Raw genomic sequence first — 25,084 nt, forward strand, 5'->3', positions numbered from 1 at the left:
ACTTGAGAAGGAAGTGTAGGCCAGAGGGCTGGATCTAGCCTGGGGCCTAGGAGGGAAAAGGGGAGAGCTCCAGATGGATCACACAGGCATAGAGTCATTGGCTTGGCAGCAGCAGGCTTGCCTTAGTGGTCATGGCTGATGGTGTAGAAGGCCTTTTACTGGGAAGTTCGATGGTGGCTCTTTAAGCAAAGGCCTCCATTGCTCCCCATAGTGGATTCCAATGAAAAGAAGCAGCTTGTGGTTTTAAGGCATTATTATCATGAGGAAAGTGGATGTATAAAACCACACCACAATTCTCATGGTAGGCCTGAAGTTAAATACTTTTTGCAGGGAGGAGTGTCTTGAAAGGAAAGATTAATTGGCTAAGCTTCCAGGTCTTTAGGTATGTCATTAAAGTGGAAATATGTTTTGAGGCTACATGACCTATGGTCCTGTCCTCTACCTGTGGAGGGGCTTGGGGTTTTATCCTTACGTGACTGATGGCCATAAATTTATGGAGGGCTGCACAGCTTTGTGCTAGGAGCCTGGTGTCCAGGAGCATGGCAAAACACCTTCTGTCCCTTCAGGGTCACTAGTGTTTCTAACCTTTGCTCAAGCAAGACCAGGCTGCCATTCACAGTCCTACATTTCAAGGTATCAAGAAGGTTCTGTGACATATTTGACTATAAATAAGGTTTTAATGAAGGTATTTCTAAGGATAGTAGTCATTTTCCAGGTTCACAACATATATATAAGAAATTTGATGTGGGTGCCCACGTCGCCAATAACTTTCAGGTATATTGTTTGAGGAATGTTGTGTATACACAGTAGATGTGGATAAGGATCTCTGGCTGGAAAGTGCAGTATGGTTATAGGACAAGAAACATGGAGTTTCAAGGTGCTAAACAACAGCCTGTCTCACCTTCCCATGCTGGAAGAGCAAAGCTAAAGCAATATAAATAAAAGAAACCAAACAGAAGTTCCTCCCACCAATTCTTTCTAGTAACATTAATTTATTGATAAGATGTGAGTGTGAATTAAACACATCCCATTAATCTTGAAATTCCAGTATCATTAGAATGGAGAATAAGACATGGATTTACAAGATGAGAGAGCCACTCTTCCTTAGCTCTTATCTCTTCTGGCCTATATTTCTGCTGTCAAAACCCCTATCTATGCACCTTACCTCCATTTCACATCATTGCCCTCTGTGACTGTGAATATTGATTGTAAACCTGACAGGATCTAGAATCACTTGCAAGAATCCTTTTTCCATGTGCAAGAAGGGGTTTCTAAACTGTGTTAAGAAATTTACAAACACTCAATCTTAAGTGTGGGTGGTATGGTTTTACAGTTTCAAGCCCTTAACTGAAGAAGAGTGGGGGGGGGAGAGAAAGACAGAGACAACGTGAGAGAGTGAGAGAGAGAGAGAAAGAGAGAGAGAGAGAGAGAGAGAGAGAGAGAGAGAGAGAGAGAGATTCAACTCTAGAGCTCACCTCTCTCTGCTTCTTCCTATAGGTACATGGCCAGCCAACTCACCCTTCTCTACCATTAACCCATGGGCAAAAATAAACCCATTGATCTTTCAGTTGCTTTATCAAATCCGACTTCACAGCAGTGAGAGAAGTAAGTAGTACTCTAGAGAGGCCTCTCTGGGAATACTATTTTCTTAATTCCTTTGATTGGCTTTATCATAAGCCTTCTTCATTTTGCTTTAAAGGTTGCCTGTGATTTTATTTCACTCTGGAATTGAAGATGGGACTCCTTACTTAGTATGGACAATAGTATGCCCCACCCTCAACACCTCATTTAGGAGGATTTTTTTCAAATAACTAAACTCTATAACGCACTCACATTACTCAGCATAAAGGTGTGAAGACTTGATCCGGTCCTCACCATATTAGTTTTGGAAACTACACTTAAGGCTGAGTTCAAGTTTCTCCTGCATCTTATTAATACCTTGGTGTTTATGTGCAGAAAACAGTCTATTTGTTCTTGAACATACTTTGTCCTTAAACATCACATTTGAAGCCTGTTCTTCAGTTTTATCTGAGGGTCAGTAACTCTTTATTTTACAGAAATTCTCAAATGGTTAGAAGATACTCCCAAAGGCACACTGCTTAACAGAAAATGTGTAGGTTTTTTTTTTTTTTTAAGTTTTAGGTATAAAACTTACAAATGAACAGTTATAAAAGTTATATAGACAAAATATGAAATGTAGATAATAGAAAATGTATAAATAATATAAGAAAACACCATCTCCTAGAATTAAGTGTTTTTATAGGGCTGCGTTTCAACAGGCCATATGCACATTTATTTTCTGTACTTGAATCTCTGCACACAGTATCATTGGCATTGAGGTTTTTCAGAAGTATGGCTCCAGAGAGGTTTCCATAACTGAATCTGGGTTAAGTGGCTTTCCTTTATCTTCTAGCATTTGTGACCTTAAAGAAGAAAACAATGAAGTCAGATCATTTGAAATGCAGTCACTTTCACACTTTTCTGGCTGACTACTCACCATGAGTCCCATATGCCCTTTTCTCACTCTGTCCTTAAATACAACCCTGTGCTTGCAGTTAGCTTTCTTCCCTTGCTTGGGAATGTAAAATTAGCTAGCCACTCATACAGCTTCAGCATAGGTGGAAGAACAGGATGTGCTAGAGAGGTATAGGAGATAGGAAAGTTCTGCAAGACATGAGGTAAGGACTGACTGAGTTGCAGAGTTTCACTGAATAGGGAAGTTGAAAAGAGAGAGAAAAAGGCTCTGCTGCCATGGGGGAAGGATTGGAATTGTTGCTAATGGCTGATGGTTTGGAGAACAATGGTAGTGTAAGAGCATTTCTATGTGACTGAAGAAGTCATCACTTATGCTTCTTTGTCTTACATTGTAATAGTGGTATGTGCACGTGTGTGTGCGTGTGTGTACGTGTGTGTGTGTGTGTGTGTGTGTGTGTGTGTGTGTGTGTGTGTGTGTGTAAAATGAGTCCCACAGAGATATATTACAAGGAGGGTGGATTTTAGCACCCTGTTGTTGTGAATTGCCTTGGTGGTTTTTGTACTTTAATTCTGTTTCCTCAAGAGAGGCTGCCCCAACAAAAAGTGGATTATATGCTTAGGTGATTTCATGTGAAACTTCTCCCCATTTTAACGGGTCAAATAAAGGCTACATCCCATGACTAGGGACTGGAAGGAAAAGGTGGGGCTGGTCGTTTTAGAGTGAGAAAAGAGAGGAAGAAGAGAAGCAGATGAGGAGAAGGAAGAGACAGAGGAAGATGGAGAAAGAAGAGGTGGAAGGAAGATGGAGCAGAACCACAGGGCCTGAAGAAGCCACAAGTAGCAAGGGATCTCATAGCTGAGGAATAGAGTAGTGTAGTGGTATATCTGTTCAATTTAGCTGTGCAGCCTATCAATATTATAACTGAGTGGTATGGTGTGTTCTTTGCACAGGCTAATTGGAGTTAGAGATTTACTGCAACAACTTGTCATCTGATTTGTTCAGGCCATCTTATCTGTCCATGTTCCTCTTCAACAGAAACTATTTCATGTTATAAATGAAGACCCTGAGGTTCTTTGTGTTTTAGTTTTGGTCAAATTGAAAATCAGAGAGTCAGAATTTGAAGCAAATACCTTAATATTCCTGTCAAATATTCTGTCTGCTTTGATAAATGGAATAGTTTTATTTAAATCAATTAGCTAAACATATAACAATCTTTGAATCTTTTTGAATTTTTCATTATGATTTAAAAACCCTCATACAAATAATGTAAGGAAACCAATATGTTAAATGAGCAAACCTTATTTTTTCCTCCACCTATTGGATTTTCTATATAATGCAAATAGTCAAGCTTAAAAAAAAATACATGAATGGTCTTTCCTAGAGCACGTACCTGCATGTAACTGTGCCTTACAGACCTCAGCTGCCATACATGATCAGTGGAAGTCAATTCAAAGCAGACAAGTCTAAGTTTACTGCCTGGTTCACACTTGATATTGGTGAGTTGCCCATAAACCACCACTTCCATTTTCCCAGTATCATCCTCAATTCCATATGAAATGACTTCATCCCTCTCAATTTTCTGAATCAAACAAACAAACAAACAAGCAAACAAACAAGCAAATTAACAGTGAATCTTTTAGGAAATACGTCAAACCTTTTCATATCTATAAGAAATAAAATGTGTCAACATAAGCCTGTCTCCAACAAGGCAACTTCTGTTCTTAGGTTTAGAATTGCAAAGACAAGCACCAGTGAGTTGGCTCAGGGGGCAAGGGTGCTTGTGGTCAAGCCTGATGACCTGGGCTCAATTACCAGGACTCATGGTAGAGGGAGAAAACTCATTCCTGAAACTTGCCTTCCTACCTCAATACTAGTTTCATGAGCTTTGTGTTTCTTCTCAAAGGCTGTTCCAGTGATCAAATCTTTTCTTGAAAATTACTCTTGAGGTTTTATCTGTGAGTCTAGCTTTTAATGACTGAATCATCTCTCCAGGCCTTGAAAACTACTCTTAAGCTTTACCTACTTGTGATCTTTACCTACTGGGTATCATTAGGAAGAATAAGTATCTTCCTAAGCACTAGTAGTAACATATCAGAATAGCTGAGATTTCTTAAGGATTCCATTAAAAGGATCAAAAATGAAAAAAAAAAACCAACAAAAGTAAACAACAAAATCTATCTGATTACCATTTCAGGTTTTGTAGGCAAATCCAAGAAGCCTGAGAAAAAAAGGTTACTGGTGATTCATTGTGAGGTTGGGGAAGATTATTAAAAGCCCACTTTATTTCACTTATTTTAAGTGTTACTGAAAATAAAGTTATTTTTCTATAATATATACTGATCATAGTTTCCCTTCCCCCAGCTCCTCTCACACACTTCCCACCTATATACCAGGACATCTCTATATCTTTCTCTCTCTTAAGAAAACAAAAAGGCAATTAAAAAATATGGACCAACAAGAATAAAACAAGTCAAACTAACAGGCAAAAAAGAAACAAAAAATAGCACAAGAAATATATACACAGACATATACACAGACATATAGGTAGACAAACATATGCATACATATATACACACATGCCCACACACATGCACACATACCTAGAAACACATGAATATACATGTATACACATTCACAAACATATACTCACACGTATATATACACAACTCCTTTCAAAATGGCTCACATTTGCTCCATGTATACCTTTATTCATTCTACTCCAAATTGGACAAAGGTTAAGTCATTACAGCATTTAGTTCTGGTGTTTTAGTTTGTATCCCACTTAGTTTACTTATTGTGTAACCAAATGTACCAGCACAGCCAAAGACAGCCCAGATAAAAAGTCAAAAGCCATGACCATATTCATATACATGGAATTAAATCATACATTGAACAAGCATACAAGTGAATTGGTGTGTTGGCACTTAATGGAAAAACTGCAAAATTACTGAATTCTTTAAATTTCCTGACTTTCATTGTGTCCTCTTATAAACTCTGAAATTAAACTTTCCTGTTAAACCCCCTTTTCATTATATAAGACAATAGTCAGTTTGCTGAAGTTGTTTATCAGATGTAGGAGTTCTCTGGTGGAATTTTGGGTATCACTTAAGGGTACTATTATATCATCTGCAAATAATGATATTTTGACTTCTTCCTTTCCAATTTGTATCCCTTTGGCCTCTTTTTGTTGTCTAATTGCTCTAGCTGGGCCTTCAAATACTATCTTGAATAGATATGGATAGAGTGGACAGCCTTGTTTAGTCCATGATTTCAGTGGGATTGCTTCGAGTTTCTCTCCATTTAGTTTCATGTGACCTACTGGTTTGCTGTATATTGCTTTTACTATGTTTAGGTATGGGCCTTGAATTCATGATCTTTCTAACACGCTTATGATGAAGGGGTGTTGGTTTGTGTCAAATGCTTTTACAGCATCTAATGAGATGATCATGTGTTTTTTTCTTTGAGTTTGTTTATATAGTGGATTACATTGATGGATTTTCTACATTGAACCATCCCTGCATCCCTGGGATGAAGCCTACTTAACTCAAACAAACCAGTGGTCTTCCTCTACTCAAAGAATAAACAGGCTGAGAAAGAAATTATAGAAACAACTCCATTCACAATAGTCACAAATAATATAAAATACCTTGGGGTGACTCTAACTAAATAAGTGAAAGATCTGTATGACAAGAACTTCAAGTCCCTGAAGAAAGAAACTGAAGAAGATCTCAGATGTCAAGATCTCCCATGCTTATGGGTTGATTGGCAGGATTAATATAGTAAAAATGGCCATATTGCCAAAAGCAATCTACAGATTCAATGCAATCCCTATCAAAATTCCAACTCAATTCTTCATAGAGCTAGAAAGATCAATTTTCAAATTCATCTGGAATAACAAAACACTCAGGATACCTAAAACTATTCTCAACAGTAAAAGAAGTTCTAGGGGAATCAGTATCCTGGTCCTCAAGCAGTATTACAGAGCAATCTAGATAAAACTTGCATGGTATTGGTATAGTGACAGGCAGATAGATCAATGGAATAGAACTGAACACCCTGAAATAAACTCATACATCTATGGTCACTTGATCTTTGATAAAGGAGCTAAAACCATCTGGTGGAAAAAAGACAGCATTTTCAACAAATGGTGTTGGGTCAACTGGTTGTTAACATGTACAAGAATGAAAATCAATCCATTCTTAACCACTTGTACAAAGCTCAAGTCCAAGTGGATCAAGGACAGTCACATAAATCCAGATACACTGAAACTAATAAAAAAGAAAGCAGGAAGACCTCGAGCACATGGGCACATGGGCACATGGGCACAGTTGAAAATGCTGTCTTTTTTCCACCGGATGGTTTTAGCTCCTTTATCAAAGATCAAGTGACCATAGGTGTATGAGTTTATTTCAGGGTGTTCAGTTCTATTCCATTGATCTATCTGCCTGTCACTATGCCTGACAAAACACAAGTTCCTGAACAAAACACCTATACCCTATGATCTAAGATCAAGAATTGACAAATGGGACCTCATAAAATTGCAAAGCTTCTGTAAGGCAAAGGACAAAGCAGCAACCAACAGACTGGGAAAAGATCTTCACCAACCCTTCAACCAATACAGGACTAATTTCCACTATATAGAAAGAACTCAAGAAGTTAGACTCCAGAGAACCAAATAACCCTGTTAAAAATGGGGTACAGAGCTAAACAAAAATCTCTCAACTGAGGAATACTGAATGGCTGAGAAGCACCTAAAGAAATGCTCAACATCTTTAGTCATCAGGGAAATGCAAACCAAACAAACTTGAGATTCCACCTCACACCAGACAGAATGGCTAAGATCAAAAACTCAGGAGACAGCAGATGCCTATGAGGATGTTGAGAAAGAGGAACACTCCTCCACTGCTGGCTGGATTGCAAGCTGGTACAAGCACTCTGGAAATCAATTTGGAGGTACATCAGAAAACTGGACATAATATTACCAGAGGACCCAACTATACTACTCCTGGGCATATACCCAGAGATACTCCAACACGTAATAAGGACACATGCTCCACTATGTTGAGAACAGCCTTATTTATAGTAGCCAGAAGCTTGTAAGAACCCAGATGTCCCTCAACAGAGAATTGGATACAGAAAATGTGGTACATTTATACAATGGAATACTACTCAGCTATTAAAAACATTGAATTCATGAAATTCTTAGGCAAATGGATGTAATCAGATAATATCACCTGAGTGAGGTAACCCAATCACAAAGAACACACATGGTAAGCACTCACTGATAAGTGAATACTAGTCCAGAAGCTTGGACTACCCAAGACACAATTCACAGACTAAAGAAAGCTCAAGAAGAAGGAAAACCAAAGTATGGATACTTTGGTCCCTCTTAGAAGGGGGAACAAAATACACATGGGAGTAGATAAAGAGACAATGTGGAGCAGAGACTGAAGGAAATACCATCCAGAGACTGTCCCCACCTGGGGTTCCATCCCACATTCTGTCGCCAAACCCAAACACTATTGTGGATGCCTACAGGTGCTTGCTGACAGGAGCCTGATACAGCTGTCTGCTGAGAGGCTCTGCCAGGACCTGACAAATACAGAGATGACTGATCTTAGCCAACCATTGGACTGAGCACAAGGTCCTCAATGGAGGAGCTAGAGAAAGGACACAAGGAGCTGAAGGAACTTGCAGTCCCATAGGAGGAACAACAATATGAACCAACCAGTACTCCCAGAGCTCCCAGGGACTAAAATGCCAACCAAAGAGTACACATGAAGGGACCCATGGCTCCAGCTGCATATGTAGCAGAAGATGGCCTTATTGGGCATCAAAGGGAGGAGAGGCCCTAGGACTGAGAAGGCTTGCTGCTCCAATATAGGGGAATACCAGCACAGGGAAGCAGGAGTTGGTGGCTTGGTGAGCAGGGGGGCTTGGGGGATGGGATAGTGTGTCTTTGGAGGGGAAATCAGAAAAAGGGATAACATTTGAAATGTAAATACGAAAAATATCCAATAAATAAATAAATAAATAAATAAATACATAAATAAATTGTCATCAAACTAAAAAAAGACAATAGTCACTTTATCAAAAAATCTTCACACCAGTCAGAATGGCTAAGGTCAAAACTCAGGAGATAGCAGGTGCTGGCGAAGATGTGGAGAAAGAGGAAGACTCCTCCACTGCTGGTGGGATTGCAAGATGGTGCAACCACTTGGGAAATCAGTCTGGCGGTTCCTTAGAAAACTGGGCATGACACTTCTGGAGGACCCTGCTATACCACACCTGGGCATATACCCAGAGGATTCCCCAGCATGCAATAAGGACACATACTCCACTATGTTCATAGCAGCCCTATTTGTAGTAGCCAGAAGCTGGAAAGAACCCAGGTGTCCCTCAATGGAGGAATGGATACAAAAAATTTGGTATATTTGCACAATGGAGTACTATTCAGCCATTAGAAACAATGAATTCATGAAATTCTTAGACAAATGGATGGAGCTGGCGAACATCATACTAAGTGAGGTAACCCAGTCTCAAAAGATCAATCATGGTATGCACTCACTGATAAGTGGATATTAGCCTAGAAACTTGGAACACCCAAGACATAATTCACATATTAAATGATGTCCAAAAAGAACGGAGGAGTGGCCCCTGGTTCTGGAAAGACTCAGTGCAACAGTATAGGGGAATACCAGAACAGGGAGGTGGGAAGGAGTAGATGGAGGAACAAGGGGAGGAAAGAGGGCTTATGGGACTTGCGGGGAGTGGGGACCGAGAAAAGGGGAAATCATTTGAAATGTAAATAAAGAATACATCGAAAAAAAATCTTGATAAAAAAGGAAAGCATATGAGAATGAGAACACATTAGAGATATAGTTCTGACTTGTTGGATATGGCCTTATTCTAGGGCAGAATATTCTATTTGGTTTCTTATACTGATCATTTCAAGCTGTATCAAGGTTAGGAGTTTGGCCTTTTATTTACAATTAATCTATCAAAGAAAAAATCTAAAATGAAAAAGTGCTGTCAACTGAGCAGTGTCTGGGACTATGGTGGCTATATGTGGATTATCCTAGCCAGGAAAATACCAAAGGTTATTGATAAATTTCTTTAAAAAGAAAAAGAAAAAAAGAATTTTTCTGTTGGTGTCTGGAGAAAAAGAGTGGTAAGAGACCATGGAAATCTCAAAAATGAGGAAACCTTGCCTGGTCTCTTTCTGCTATGGAAGGCAATGATTTCTTGTGTTAAGTAAATTGATCAAACACTACTTGAGCAAATTAAAACTTAAAATCTTAGATTGCAGAAGAAATTTTACAAATAATGCAATGGCTTACCTTGAATACTACAAACTCTCCATTCACAAATGTCCCCTTGGCTTGCGAGAAAAGATAAGAAATTTTTGGAGTTGCATTGGCTCTTTGCCTCAGTGTCTTTGAGATAACCATTGTTTGGTTAACATTCACATCAGACACACAGGAACTTTTGTATATCTCTAGAAACCCATTGTACCCAAAATAATCTGATATGGCAATGATGTTTCTTGGGATGAACTTGGTCTTCAGAGCTGTGTCAAAAACCTTCACTCTGAAGAATTCAGTCTCAGTAGCCACTGTAGCATGAAACATCCTTTTATCTTCTTTCAGGTCATATGTAAATGGTTCTGTTACTTTCAACACCATTACTTGTTTGGGACCCTTCTGGTGACCTTCTTCCTTAGCAGGCTCTGTTGGAACAATTTCTCTCCTTGGTGTCTACATAAAATACATATGGGACAAGACAATATAGGTCAGACAGATCATAAGCAACAATCCCACTGAATAGAATGGAGAATATATAAACAATGGTTGTCATACTACAACCAAGCTAAAGGAAGAATTATATGTATATCTAAATATTTACTTAAAATTTACCTAACTCACAACCTAGTGATTCCAGTTAATACAAATTATACCTAGGAGATAAAGGTATACTTCTGTGGAATGAATCCAAACCCTTCACTGCTCTAGTCTAGTTTTCTATTTGGGAACATTTTGAAGATTTCAATTCAAGACCTTTTCTAAAAACAAACAAACAAACAAACAAACAAAAAGACCTTTTTTGCAAAAGGATTAGGTTAGGTAGGCAGCCACAGGAAGATCATCTCAACATTGTTAAGCAGTAAGTGTTGCAGCTCGAAGCTCTTATTTTTGTGTAATATCAGTGATTGAAGAAAATCCGGGAACTAGACAAAAATCATGAAGGTATTTCACTTTGACCACCTCCTCAGTATCCTACTTCATTTATGTATATCACGAAAACATGTTGAAATGGAGGTAACACTGAAGGACTGAAAGGGGAGGCGTGTTGGCAGGTATGGGCAACCTGGGTATCAGGACAGGGAGGCAGCTATGAACTAGCAGCACTCTCTGTGGTCTGAACTGAAAATTTATACAAACTTTAGCATGTGAGTGGCACAGTTTCACTCTGATTCGTCATCACAGAGTTCTATCATCATCAGGAAGTACATTTCCCATTTAACGAGCAGTGGTTCACAATATAAAAACAACACCCTGACAAAAAGTGCAAAGTACAAAATTAAACCAAGTGTCTCACTATACTCCTTCACAAATAGGAATGACTATGTGATCACTGACTTATTTTCTCAGTGGAGAAGTGCATACAATGTTTTATACAATTGAACTTAGGACAGGATCAGTAACTGTATACAATAAAAATTAGGGATAATTTTAATAAAGTATTGTTTGTACATAATGATTAATGAAGAAAACTTCCAAGTTTGTGCTAATCTCTGTCATTAAATTGTTAGAAGAGAAGGGCATTACCCTGAATGGACTGCTGTGTTTTGTTGCTGAAGGCCCTGGAGTAGCATGGAAAGCCCTAAATGCTGTTGCTGGAGACAACTGTGGATCCAGAAGACTGAATGATACTGTTGGTGGAGTTGCATGTGGAGCCAGGAGACTGCTGGATGCTGTTACTGAAGATACCCGAGGTGCTTGGACTTTCCTGGATGCTTTTACTTTAGGAGGGGGAAGGGACTTCCCAGTATAGGATGCTGCTCCTTGCAGCAACTGTGTAATGAACATACTTCTTGACACTGTTTGTGGAGGAGCATGAAGAGCCTGGACACAAATAGATCTGTTCCTGGATGAATTTGAGTAATCTGGGCTCTGCTTGTGGCTACTGACATAGATACCTGAGGAGCTGTAAAATTGCTGGGTGTTGCTAATGGAGGTGCCCGGCAAGCCTGGAAATAATTGGGTACTGTTGGTAAAGATACTTGAGGGGCCTGGACGTTTCTGGATGCTTTTACTGTAGCAGAGCAGAGTCTGAATGCTACTGGATGTTGTTTGAGGTATCTGTGCTACAGAGATGCTTCTGCACATGGTTGGTAGAGGAAGAGGAACCTGAGCATTGCTGGATGCTGTTCCTGGAGGACACATCTTTATGAGCTGGGCTTTGCTTGTCAAAGTTGCCGAAGGCACTCTAGTAGTTTGCATATTTCTGGATTCTATTGCTTGACTGTGAGGAGTCTTTGTGCTATTGAATGCTGCTGGGGTAGGAAGGGGAAAGTCTTGGAGGCTGCTGGGCACTGTTTTTAGAGACATCTGAGGAGCACTGGAATAGTGAAACACTGCTTCTGATGGTGTAAGAAGGACCCTGACATTACTGAATGCTATTGTTGATGGTACATGAGGAATGTGGGCAACACTGAACAGTATAAAAGGCAATTTAGAGTTCAGATGACTGAGAGAGTCTAAGGATGGAGATACTGGAAAATTCTGGCAAGGTGATGAGGGAGAGCCTGGAGACATCTTTAACTCCAAGTGAGCTTCTAGAGGCTTCTGAGAAGACAAGTCCGATAGAAGCAATTGCTGAACCGTCCTTCAAAAGTCAGGATTTCATTTACATCTGGGAAGTTGCTGGTTGTTGAAAATTCTACAAGCTGGTACTTTTCCTGAGGACCCTCTGTCTTTGTGATACTATGCTTTTTGATTATTGTGTTTTTCTGTTTCTAAATGAAAATAGCATAAAATAATTTTTAATTCTGCTTAATAGTTTTTAAGAATCAGACCAAGTACATCTTTTCATTTTCCCTTCTGAAAAGCGGTCCTTTGTCCTGTCAGTTTTATCCTGGGCTGAAGAAATTATTTTAGCCCACACTAAGGGATTTCTAAAACTTAGCCTTCTCCCTTTTGTAATCAATATTACAACTTCTCTTAAAAGCCAAGTGTTGAATTGTCATTGGTCTAGGATTGGATACTTGCTCAAACAATCTTACAAAACTCACCAGATCTTACTCAATCTTGTTCATCTTCGTGTTATCTTGTAGGAAGGTAGGCTTGTAGTAAAATTGGTTCATATTTCTGGACTTTTCTTCATGTAGAATTTATAATCCATTAAATATTAAATCTGTGTTATGTGTGTTCTCTATAGCATATAGGGAGCCCATTTCCCACACTCTCTGATGATGTGAATGAAATTGTGTGACAGGTACTCTAAAAGAATGGACCACATAGATGAATTCTGGTGGATGAGTAAGTAACTCAATTGTCAGAGTGCTGGAGTAGGCTTGGATCCCATCTGGGCTCACTTAAACCTTTGTTTAGATCTTTTAAATGTCCATAATTCCAGTTAAATAAAGCTATGTATATGGGAAACACTTATACTTCAGACATCAGATTGAGTTAGGGTTTTCATTACACTTTTCTAGTCTTACAGAAGTATAAAACTTTAATGATTATATATTTGGCTTTAACATGAAAATAAGTTCCTATGCAAATAGGTCCACATAATTTTACTGGATTTTTTTTACGTATTTTTAATCATTCAAGGTACAAGTTTTCTAAAATGCAACCACTGCTACAAGGCTGATGCCACTCAAGCCCAAACTGTCTTTAACTGTAGCCTTTTTTTTCTGATACTGTATACATTTCCAATTAGATTGTTGTCACCATTTATGAACACAGATAATTAGATGTGCCTAAGGAATACATGTTTAAATAACAGTTGAGAGAAATGAATGTTGATCACATAGAGGGTTCAATATAATTGTTCCATGTAACAAAATCAGATTTGTGTAAATTGCAGCCAGGGTCTCAAAATACACATTTGATAAATGACGATATCATTAAATATATACATTATTAGAAGTACTTTTACTGTTATAGCCACTGTAATTATATTAAGAAGTCTTTGGGATGGTAAGAGGAAGCCATACCCTTTGATGAGGCATGCTGGGGAGAGTTTGGAATATGCCTGGGAGGGGTCTGAAGCTGACACTCAGCAAAAGTGACTATGACAGTTATAATATTATATTATACAGTTATATGATAGTTATAGTCAGTAGTAGACAGGGATAAAAATTTCCCAAACAGGGAAATACAGTGTGTTAAAATACCTCCTGAGTAGAGCATAGAATGCCAAAAAATAACCTCAGAATTTGGGTCACCATCAATGGGAAAATGCCTGAGAAGAAATTAGGCAATGGTGGGTTGATATGCCCTCATGTCACTCTCTGTCTCCCCTATACTTTCTTCTGAACCCTAAGCAGAGAGTTGGTTGAAAACATTAGAAATCCTTTCATAAACACTTACCTCTCCTTTTCTTCATTTTTATTGATTATTTTATTTACTTACATTTCAAATGTTATTTCCATTCCCAGTTTCCCCTCCACAAAACTATTTACATTTTCAATACCACCGGAGGCTCTGTTATGTGATTAGATAACTAAATGTGTTATTTAATAAAATGAGGAAAGTCCTTGCAGTAGGGATTAGTGAGAAGATTTTCCAAGATTGTGGGGAGCCCAGTGATATGCTTTGGGAAGGGGCAAGCAATAGGAAAGTGTTACCTTGTTTGTGGAACTGCTGCGTGGTGTTGGTGGAGGCTTAAGAGGAGTGTGGACACAATCTTCTTCTTTTTTTATATTGGTTCCTGAAGGTTCTGGAAATTGAGTCTGCTTCTGTGTGAGCTTCTTTTTCTTCCCACCTTCAGTTTTTGTGATTTGTTTTCTCTTTGTCTGAAAGAACAACATTGTCTTTCTCTGTAGATTCTCTCCTGTGTTGGAAATTGAACCCCGAGCCTTGCCCACACTAAGCTGTGCTTTTGTATAGTTTTATCTTCAGCCCTTGGGGATGTCTTTAAAATTAAATGAAGCACAATATTTTCAGACCTTAAGAATTTTACTTTTATGATTAAATTCTATTTATATTTCTTCATTGTGCACACACCTCATACTTAACAGATGAATTGTATTTTGTAGTGGTTTGAGTAAGAATGGCTCCCATAAACTCATAGATTTTAATGGTTGTTCACCACTCATGAAACATGAAAGTAACTTAGTAGACAAATAGGTCCAAATAACTGTAATGGTCACTTTTACTGGTTTCTTTTTATGTTTTTGATCCTTCAAGATGCAAGTTTCTTAAAATGCAACCCTAACTATGAATCTGATGCCACAAAAGCCAAAATTGTCTTTAACCGTAGCCAATTTTCCTGAACTGTATACATTTCCAATTTTATTGTTGTCACCATTTCTGAACACAGATAATTAAATTTGCCCTATGATTTCAATCCATGCTAAATAACAGCAGTTTATTAGTTGAAAAAAATTAAACGTAGATCACATAGAGGATTCAATATAATTGTTCCATGTAACAAAATCAGATTTGTGTAAATTTCAATCAGGGTCTCAAAATACATATTTATAAATGATATCGTTAAATAGTACATTATTATAAAAGGAATTTCACTGTTCTTGTCATTGTAATTAAATTACAAAATCTTCAGCATGGTAAGAGGGAGCTATACCTTTGATGAGGAATGATAAGGAAATTATGGGTTATGCCTGGGAGGGGGTTGAATCTGCCATTCAGCAAAAGTGACTATTACATTTATAGAGCATTTTGTCAGTAATGGACAGGGATAAAGATTTCCCAAACACTGAAATATCCCATGTCAAAATACCTCCTGAATAGAACACAGAATACCGAAAATAACCTCAGAAGTTCGGTCACCATCAATGGGAAAAGGCCTTAGAAGAAATTGGGCAATGGTAGGTTGATGTGCCCTCATGTCACTGTCTGTCTCCCCTATACTTTCTTCTGAACCCTAAGCAGAGAGTTGGTTGAAAACATTAGAAATCCTTTCATAAACACTTACCTCTCCTTTTCTTCATTTTTATTGATTATTTTATTTACTTATATTTCAAATGTTATCCCCATTCCCAGTTTCCCCTCTAAAAATATCCTTAACATTTCAAAACCAACTGACCCCCCCATGTTACATGATTAGATAACTAAATGCATTATTTAATAAAATGAAGAAAGTCTTTAGAGTAGCGGATTAGTGAGAAATTTTCCAGGATTGTGGGGAGTCCAGTAATATACTACTGGAAGGGGCCAGCCTTGGAAATAGGAAAGTGGTACCTTGATTGAGAAACTGCTGGGTGGTGTTGGTGGAGGCTTATGCGGAGTCTGGAGACAATCTCCATCATTTTCTCTTTCAGTTCCTAAAGGTTCTTGAAGCTGAGCCTGCTCCTGGATGAACTTCTTTTTTTTCCCACCTTGAGCTTTTGTGATTTGTTTTCTCTTTGTCTGAAAGAGCAACATTGTCTTTCTCTCTAGATTCTCTCATCTGTTGGAAATTGAACCCCAAGCCTTGTCCACACTAAGCTGTGCTTTTTTATAGTTTTATCTTCAGACCTTAGGAATGTCTTTAAAATTAAATGACGCACAATACTTTCTAGACTATAAGAATCTTTCTTTTTATGACTGAATTATGTTTATATTTGTTTCGTTGTATACACAACTCATACGTAACAGATGAATTGTATTGTGTATTTATTTCAAAATAATAATTTGTGGCTCTCATAAAGTCATAAATTTGAATGATATTCCAACATTCATGAAATATGAAAGTAAGTTAGTAGACAAAGCATTCCAAATGAGAGTAATGGCCACTTTTACTCGTTTCTTTGTATGTTTTTGATCCTATATGGTACAAGTTTTCTAAAATGCAGCCATTGTTATGAATCTGATGCCACTCAAGACAAAACTGTCTTTAACTGTAGCCAATTTTCCCGGACTGTATACATTTCCAATTTTATTGCTGTCACCATTTATGAACATAGATAATTATATGTGCCCGATGATTTCAATCCATACCAAATAACGGTATTCTATCAGTTGAGAGAATGGACCATTGATCACATAGAGTGTTCAATATAATTTCTCTATGTAACAAAAACAGATTTCTGTAAATTGAAGACAGGGAAGAAATACAAATTTGATAAATGATATGATTAAATATATACATTACTAGGAGATGTACTTTCACTGTTTTAGTCATTGTTATTATATTACGAAGTCTTCTGTATGGTAAGAGGAAGCCTTAACCTTTGATGAGGAATGGCAGGGAGATTTTTCTATATACCCGGGGAGGGGGGGGTGTCTGAAGCTGGCACTCAGGAACAATGACTATCACAGTTATAGAGCATTGGTCAGTAGTGGACAGGGATCAAGATTTCCCAAATAGGGAAATATCCCATGTCAAAATATGCCCTGAGTAGAACACAAAAGCCAAAAACAACCTCAGAAGTTCAGTCACCATCAATGGGAAAGGCCTGAGAAGAAATTTGGCAATGGTGGGTTGATATGTGCTCATGTCACTCTCTCTCTCCCCTATACTTTCTTCTGAACCCTAAGCAGAGAGTTGGTTAAAAACATTAGAAACCCTTTCATACGTGCTTACCTCTCCTTTTTTTATCATGTTTATTATTTTATTTACTTATATTTCAAATGTTAACCCCCTTCCCAATTTCCCCTCCACAAAAATATTTAACTTTTCAATACCACGCGAGGCTCTGTTATGTGATTAGATAACTAAATGTGTTATTTAATAAAATGAGGAAAGTCTTTGCAGTAGGGGATTAGTGAGAAGATTTTCCAAGAGTGTGGGGAGCCCAGTGGTATACTTTGGGAAGGGGCAGTATTGGGAATAGGAAAGTGTTACCTTGATTGTAGAACTGCTAGGTGGTGTTGCTGGAGGCTTAAGTGGAGTGTTAAGACAATCTTCATCATTTTTCCTTTCAGTTCCTGAAGGTTCTGGAAACAGCGTCTGTTCTTGGGTGAGCTTGTTTTTCTTTGCACCTTCAGTTTTTGTGATTTGTTTTCTCTTTGTCTGAAAGAGCAACATTGTCTTTCTAGATTCTCTCCTGTGTTGGAAATTGAACCCCAAGCCTTGTCCACACTAAGCTGTGCTTTTCTATCATTTTATCTTCAGGCCTTAGGAATATCCTTAAAATTAAATGAAGCACAATATTTTCATACCATAAGAATTTTGATTTTATGACTGAATTTTACTTACATTTGTTTTATTGTGTACACACCTCATACTTAACAGATGAATTGTATTGTGTACTTGTTTCAAAATGGCTCCCATAAATTCATAGATTTGATTGGTATTATAACACTCATGAAACATGAAAGTAAGTTAGTAGAGAAATAGGTCCAAATAACTGTAATGGTCACATTTACTGGTTTCTTTGTATGCTTCTTTGTATGATCCTTCAAGGTACAAGTTTTCTAAAATACAACCATTGTTATGAATCTGATGCTACTCAAGACAAAACTATCATTAACTGTAGCCAATTTTCCTGCACTGCATACATTTCTAATTATATTGTTGTCACCATTTATGAACATAGATAATTATATGTGCCCTAGGATTTAAATCCAGACCAAATAACAGTACTCTATCAGTTGAAAGAATTTGAATGTTGATCACATAGTCTTCTATATAATTGTAATATGTAACAAGATAAGATTTGTGTAAATTGAAGCCAGGGTCTCAAAATACACATTTATAAATGATGATATCATTAAATACATACATTATTTGGAGAAGTACTTTCAATGTTATAGTCATTGTACTTATATTAAGAAGTCTTTGTTATGGATAAGGAATAGCAGGGTGAGTTGGGGATATGACTGGGAGGGATCTAAACTGATTCTCAGCAAAGGTGACTATTACAGTTATAGAGCATTTGGTTAGTAGTGGACAGGGACAATATCACATGTCAAAATGCCTCCCGAGTAGAGCACAAAATGCCACAAATAACCTTAGAAGTTCTGTCACCATCAATGGGAAAATGCCTGAGAAGAAATTAGGCAATGGTGGGTTGATGTGCCCTCATGTCACTCTCTGTCTCCCCTATACTTTTTCTGAACCCTAAGCAGAGAGTTGGTTGAAAACAGAAATCCTTTCATAAACACTTACCTCTCCTTTTTTTCATTTTTATTGATTATTTTATTTACTTACATTTCAAATGTTATCCCCATTCCCAGTTTCCCCTCCCCCCAAATACTTACCTTTTCAATACCACCTGAGACTCTTGTTATGTGATTAGAAAACTATGTGATTAGAACATCTTTGCAGCAGGGGATTAACAAGAAGTTTTCCAAGATTGTGGGGAGCCCAGTGATATGCTTTGGGAAGGGGCAAGCATTGGGAAAAGGAAAGTGTTACCTTGTTTGTGGAACTGCTGGGTGATGTTACTGGAGCCTTAAGAAGAGTCTGGAGACAATCTCCATCTTTTTTTCTATCAGTTCCTGAATGTTCTGGAAGCTGAGCCTCCTCTTGGGTGAGCTTCTTTTTCTTTGCACCTTCAGTTTTTGTTATTTGTTTTCTCTTTGTCTGAAAGAGCAACATTGCCTTTCTCTTTAGATTCTCTCATGTGTTGGAAATTGAATCCTAAGTCTTGTACACGCTAAACTGTGCTTTTATATAGTTTTATCTTTAGGCTTTAGGAATGTGTTTTAAATTAAATGAAGCACAATATTTTCAGATCATAAGAATTTTGTTTTTATGACTGAATTCTACTTATTTTGTTTCATTATGCACACACCTCATACTTAACAGATGAGTTGTATTGTGTAGTAGTTTGAGTAAGAATGGCTCCTTATACCCATATATTTGAATGGTTCTCTATTATTCATGAAACATGGAAGTAAATTAATAGACAAAGAGGTCCACATAACTGTTATGGCCATGTTTACTGGTTTCTTTGTATGTTTTTGATCCTTCAAGGTACAAGTTTTCTAAAATACAATCATTGTTTTGAAGCTGATGCCACTCAAGCCAAAAACTGTCTTTAACTGTAACCAATTTTCCTGGACTGTATACATTTCCCATTTTATTATTGTCACCATTCATGAACACGGAATATTAGATGTAACTTAGGATTTCAATCCATGCTAAACAACAGTATTCTATCAGTTGAGAGAATTGAACGTTGATCACATAGAGGGTTCAATATAATTGTTCCTTGTAACTAAATCCACTTTGTGTAAATTGCAGCCAGGGTCTCAAAATACACATTTGATAAATGATGATATCATTAAATACATACATTATTAGAAAAAGTAATTTCACTGTTATAGTCATTGCAATTATATTAAGATATCTTTGGGATGGTAAGAGGAAGCCATAACCTTTGATGAGGAATGGCAGGGAGCGTTTGGGATATGCCTGGGAGGGATCCAAAGCTGACACTCAGCAAAAGTGACTATTACAGTTATAGAGTATTTGGTCAGTAGTGGACAGGGATCAAGATTTCCCAAACAGGGAAATATTACATGTCAAAATACCTCCTGAGTATACCATAAAATACGGAAAGCAACCTCAAAAGTTGTGTCACCAGCAAAGGTCCAAGGGCTGAGAAGGAACTAGGCAATGGTGGGCTGATATCTTCTATTGTCTCTGTCTTTCTCCCCGATTCTTTCTTCTTTCTTCTTCTTCTTCTTTCTTCTTCCTTCTTCTTCTTTCTTCTTCTTTCTTCTTTCTTCTTTCTTCTTTCTTCTTCTTTCTTCTTTCTTCTTTCTTCTTCATTCTTCTTTCTTCCTCTTTCATCTTCTTCTTTCATCTTCTTTCTTCTTTCATCTTTTACTTCTTTCTTCTTTCTTCTTTCTTTGTCTTCTTTCTTCGTCTTCTTTCTTCTTCTTTGTTCTTCTTTCTTCTTCTCTCTTCTTTCTTCTTCTTCTCCTTCTTCTTCATTTCCTCCTCCTCCTCTTCCTCCTCTTCTTGTTCTTCTTGTTCTTCTTGTTCTTGTTGTTGTTGTTGTTGTTGTTGTTGTTGTTGTTCTTCTTCTTCTTCTTCTTCTTCTTCTTCTTCTTCTTCTTCTTCTTCTTCTTCTTCTTCTTCTTCTTCTTCTTCTGATTTTTGGAATTGGTTTTTTTGAGACAGGGTTTCTCTGTGTAGCCCTGGATATCCTAGAACTCACTCTGCAGACCAGGCTGGTCTTGAACTCAGAAATCCCCCCTGATTCTGCCTCCCAGAGTGCTGGGATTACAGGTGTGCACCACCACTGCCCGGCCCTATTCTTTCTTCTGAACCCAAAGCAGAGAGTTGGTAGACAAAAAAAAAAATCATTTTACAGATACTTATCTTTTCAATACAAACTGAGGATGTGTTACATGATTAGATAACTTAATGTGTTATTTAATAAAATGAGGAAAGCTTTTACAGTAGGTGATTAATGAATAGTTTTTTCAGAATTGTACGGAGCCCAGCGATATACTTTAGGAAGGGTTAAGCATTCAGAATAGGAAAGCGGTACCTTAATTGTGGAACTGCTGGATGGTGTTGGTGGAGGCTTAAGAGGAGTCTGGAGACAATTTTCATCTTTTTTTCTTTCAGTTCCTGAAGGTTCTGAAAGCAGAGTCTGCTTCTGTATGAGCTTCTTTTTCTTCCCACCTTCAGTTTTTGTGATTTGTTTTCTCTCTATCTAAAAGAGCAACATTGTCTTTCTCTCTAGATTCTCTCATCTATTGGAAATTGAACCCCAAGCCTTGTCCACACTAAGCTGTGCTTTTGTATAGTTTTAACTTCAGCCCTTGGGAATGACTTTAAAATTAAATGAAGCACAATATTTTCAGACCATAAGAATCTTTGCTTCTATGACTTAATTCTAATTATATTTATTTCATTGTGCATACACCTCATCCTTAACTGATTAATTGTATTCTACAATGGTTTGAATAAGAATGGCTCCCACAGACTGCAAGATGGTCCAACCACTCTGGAAATCAATCTGGTGGTTCCTCAGAAAACTGGGCATGACACTTCCAGAGGACCCTGCTATACCTATCCTGGGCATATACCCAGAGGATTCCCCGGCATGCAATAAGGATACATGCTCCACTATGTTCATAGCAGCCTTATTTATAATAGCCAGAAGCTGGAAAGAACTCAGATGTCCCTCAATGGAGAAATGGATACAGAAAATGTGATATATTTACACAATGGAATACTACTCAGCAATTAAAAACAATGAATTCATGAAATTTTTAGGCAAATGTTTGGAGCTGGAAAATATCATCCTAAGTGAGGTAAGCCAATCACAAAAGAATACACATGGAATGCAATCACTGATAAGTGGCTATTAATTAGCTGAGGATCTCTGAATACTCAAGACACAATTAGCATATCAAATGATTCCCAAGGAGAAGGAAGGAGAGCATCCAGGTCCTAGAAAGGCCTGATCCAGCATTGTAGGGGAGTACCAGGACAGAGAAATGGGAGGGGGTGATTGGGGAATGGGTGGAGAGAAGAGGGCTTATGGGACATATGGGGAGGGGGGAAGCAGGAAAGGGGGAAATCATTTGGAATGTAAACAAAGAATATAGAAAAAAAGAATGGCTCCCACAAAGTCAATGATTTTAGTGTTTGTTCAATACGGAGTGTACTCTTAGGAAGTGTGATCTGTTTGGATTGTTGTGTTTTTATGAAGTGGGTTACTGGGGATGGGCTTTGAGTTTTCTGATGCTCAAGCCAAACCCAGTGTTACTTGTTGTTCCTGCTGCCTATGGATATATAGAACTCTCAGCTCCTCTCCAATGCTCTGCCTTCACTCTGCCATACTTCCCACCATGACAGTAATTGAATATACATCTGAATGTAAGCCAGTCCCAATGAAATGTGACCTAGTCATGGTGTCTCTTCACAGCAATAGTAACCCTAACCAAGAGATATAGGTTTGCCTCATAGAGTAGTAGAAACATTGCATTAATGTTACTCTATTTGTCCCTATGGGGGCAGAAGAGCATCAGGTATAGAATGATAAAGTCCATAGTTAGGTTTCGTCATTTTAGAAGCCACATCCCAAAGCAGATGTTTTTCGGTAAGAGTCTTGGAAAAGTTATGTAGTTATTTTATGTCTGGGTTATTGAGGCGTATACTGCCTAAGTTAGGCTACACAGTAAATCAAAAACCAAATGAGTGACAGGTTACTATAAGTGTATTTTCTTAGAATCCTGTTGTCACTAGGGTCTTGGATTAGATGGAGTGCTAAATCTTCCTAAAGAATTAACAAGGAGAAGAACATGAGTAGAAACCTCTTGGTGGGAGATTAGCCACCTTACCTTTGAAGAGGGTTTATTCTTGCTTGATTCATTACTGATAAAAAAAGATTCAAAAGTACTGATTTCACCTTGCTTTTCATTTGTCATGGCTGTTTTGCCTTTTTCTTTCTCTTTGTTTTGAACTGTAGGGGTAAAGAAAACACACCAAACTCAGGGACATGGTTATGATGGCTAAAGCTCATTCAGAATCACTTATTTTCTTTCTTTTCCTAAAATAAAATGAAATTAAAATTCCATTCCATGTTTATTGATGATTTTACAGATAGACAATGATTTCAAGAACTATTTGGTCTCTTCCTATATCTGTATGTTTACTTTCTGGTGCTGCAAGCTCTCTTCCTGGCCAGAAGGCATGTCAGAGTTACAAGTTAGGAACAGGCTCTGCCTCAGGGGAGCCTTTGCTCTTCCCATGTATAGTAGCCATAGCGTTTCCATCCTGGGAAGTTCTGTTTATATCAATCCAAACATATTCCAAACCTCTTATACCACAGACTGATTTTAAGAACCTGAAATTTTTATGATAATACCATTAGGTAGCCTTCTAAGGAAGATCATTCAAAACCTTAGCATAAGAAGAAGAAATTATGACTTGATATTTGATGTATCAAAGTAGTGACTTTGGATTTGGATTTCTTATATATTGGATATACAATTTTATGTGTAACTTGAGATATTGTCAAACTGCATGTCTCCCTACCTGAGCATCCTTATGCTAACTGCTAAAGTCCAGAGTTGTATACCAGTATATCTATTATATTTTAAACCCAGTGACTTTATAAAGAGAAATTTCTTCACTAACATATAACCCAACTTCCTTAAGATTCAGGCTTCTACTTAAATACTAGATCATATTTCCTACCAGAAAAGACATTAATGAGGGGATAAGAGTGTTAGCTGAGTATTAAATTTATTTTATTTAAATGACTTTTTCAATTTTTACTTTATTTTCTAGTTTTTCTACCATGTTCTAGTCTATCTTAACCACTGCTTCTTGTTTTATTTGCTTCCAATACAAAGGATGTCTATCCAGAAGTACATCAAAATTTTTTGTAAGAAAGAATTTTTCTAAATCACTAAGTGTAGATATCAAACTTGTAGATATTCCAGATATTTCAGATCCTACATTTCCCACGGTGTACAATGGAAATGGGACATATCAGTTGTGATCACTACGGGGAGCTAGCAAGGTTTGGGGAGTGTGGAGAAAGAGTGGGTACTCACTCCTGGTGTTCTCTGTTACCTTTCTCCTTCTCTGTTTTAAGTTTTTTAGTGATGTCTTCAAGCCCTTCTATGAGCTCACACACTTCTATCAGTTTGTCCAGTCCAGCATCTTTGGGGAACTTGTCCTCCATCAGGTCAGCCAGCTGAATCCTGTCATAATCATCTTGCATTTTTTTAGTAAGCTTTAGTTCTTTTCTTAGCAAGCACTTGATTATCCTAAACTGATAATCCTGCATGCCCTCTAATCCTTTTAGAAGAACGATTTTCTTGTATTCATTCACCATCTCTCAAATTATAGATGAGCCTAAAAAATGACATAGGATTACAAACATACACAAGACATTTCCAAGACAAGATCTTCTCATGTGAGTTAATGACCATTAATGTTGTCCATAATTGTTTGTGATTAACAAATACAAGGTGTGCCACTATACACAATTTGTATAGAACTTCTGTATTAATAAGCAAGTCTCGAAAAAATTTCCCCATTAACCATTAAGTGACTTTGGTTTCTGGCTGTTGTGGTGAAGGAAAAGTATTGAATCAGTCATTGCTGTAGTGTTTAAAGTACGGGCTATGAGTGCTAAAATACTTTCCCCATTCTTTCTTGGTGTTGAAGCACCTGGATGAACAATGGCTGGAGTCTCACAGTCTATGCTAAGGCACTGACCCTTGTCTACTAGGCTTTCCCCCAAACACCTCTTATTAGAATTCTGTCTCTCCTGGACATGGATTGTGCTCACGGGATCCTTTCTGCTCATACAACTGTCAATTTCCCAATCATCTGCATACTTTTCAGTGTCCCACTGTAGAATTCACTTGATGGAATTATGTCAATAGTTTCTTGATTACCTGTGTATCCTTTCAAGCTTCCCTTAGTGAATCTTATTTTTCATAGACACTATTTTCTACCGACAAGTCATCCTTAAATTCTTTCAAAATTTTTAATAGTTTCTCAATT

General features: G+C 37.7%; 1 protein-coding gene across 1 annotated transcript; it reads right to left on the reverse strand.

Annotated features, from left to right (window-relative positions):
• Positions 1-2,344: 2,344 nt before the first annotated feature.
• Positions 2,345-24,407, reverse strand: LOC127697369 (interferon-activable protein 203-like). Its single transcript, XM_052200469.1, has 6 exons — positions 24,143-24,407; positions 22,903-23,024; positions 14,334-14,501; positions 9,817-10,233; positions 3,863-4,055; positions 2,345-2,409 (listed from the first exon to the last, which is right to left on the reverse strand). Exons 1-6 carry the CDS (start codon positions 24,405-24,407, stop codon positions 2,345-2,347), a joined length of 1,230 nt encoding a protein of 409 aa, XP_052056429.1.
• Between the last annotated feature and the right edge of the window lie 677 nt (positions 24,408-25,084).

The sequence above is a fragment of the Apodemus sylvaticus genome, chromosome 12 (assembly GCF_947179515.1).
Source record: "Apodemus sylvaticus chromosome 12, mApoSyl1.1, whole genome shotgun sequence".
NCBI classification, from domain to species: Eukaryota; Metazoa; Chordata; class Mammalia; order Rodentia; family Muridae; genus Apodemus; species Apodemus sylvaticus.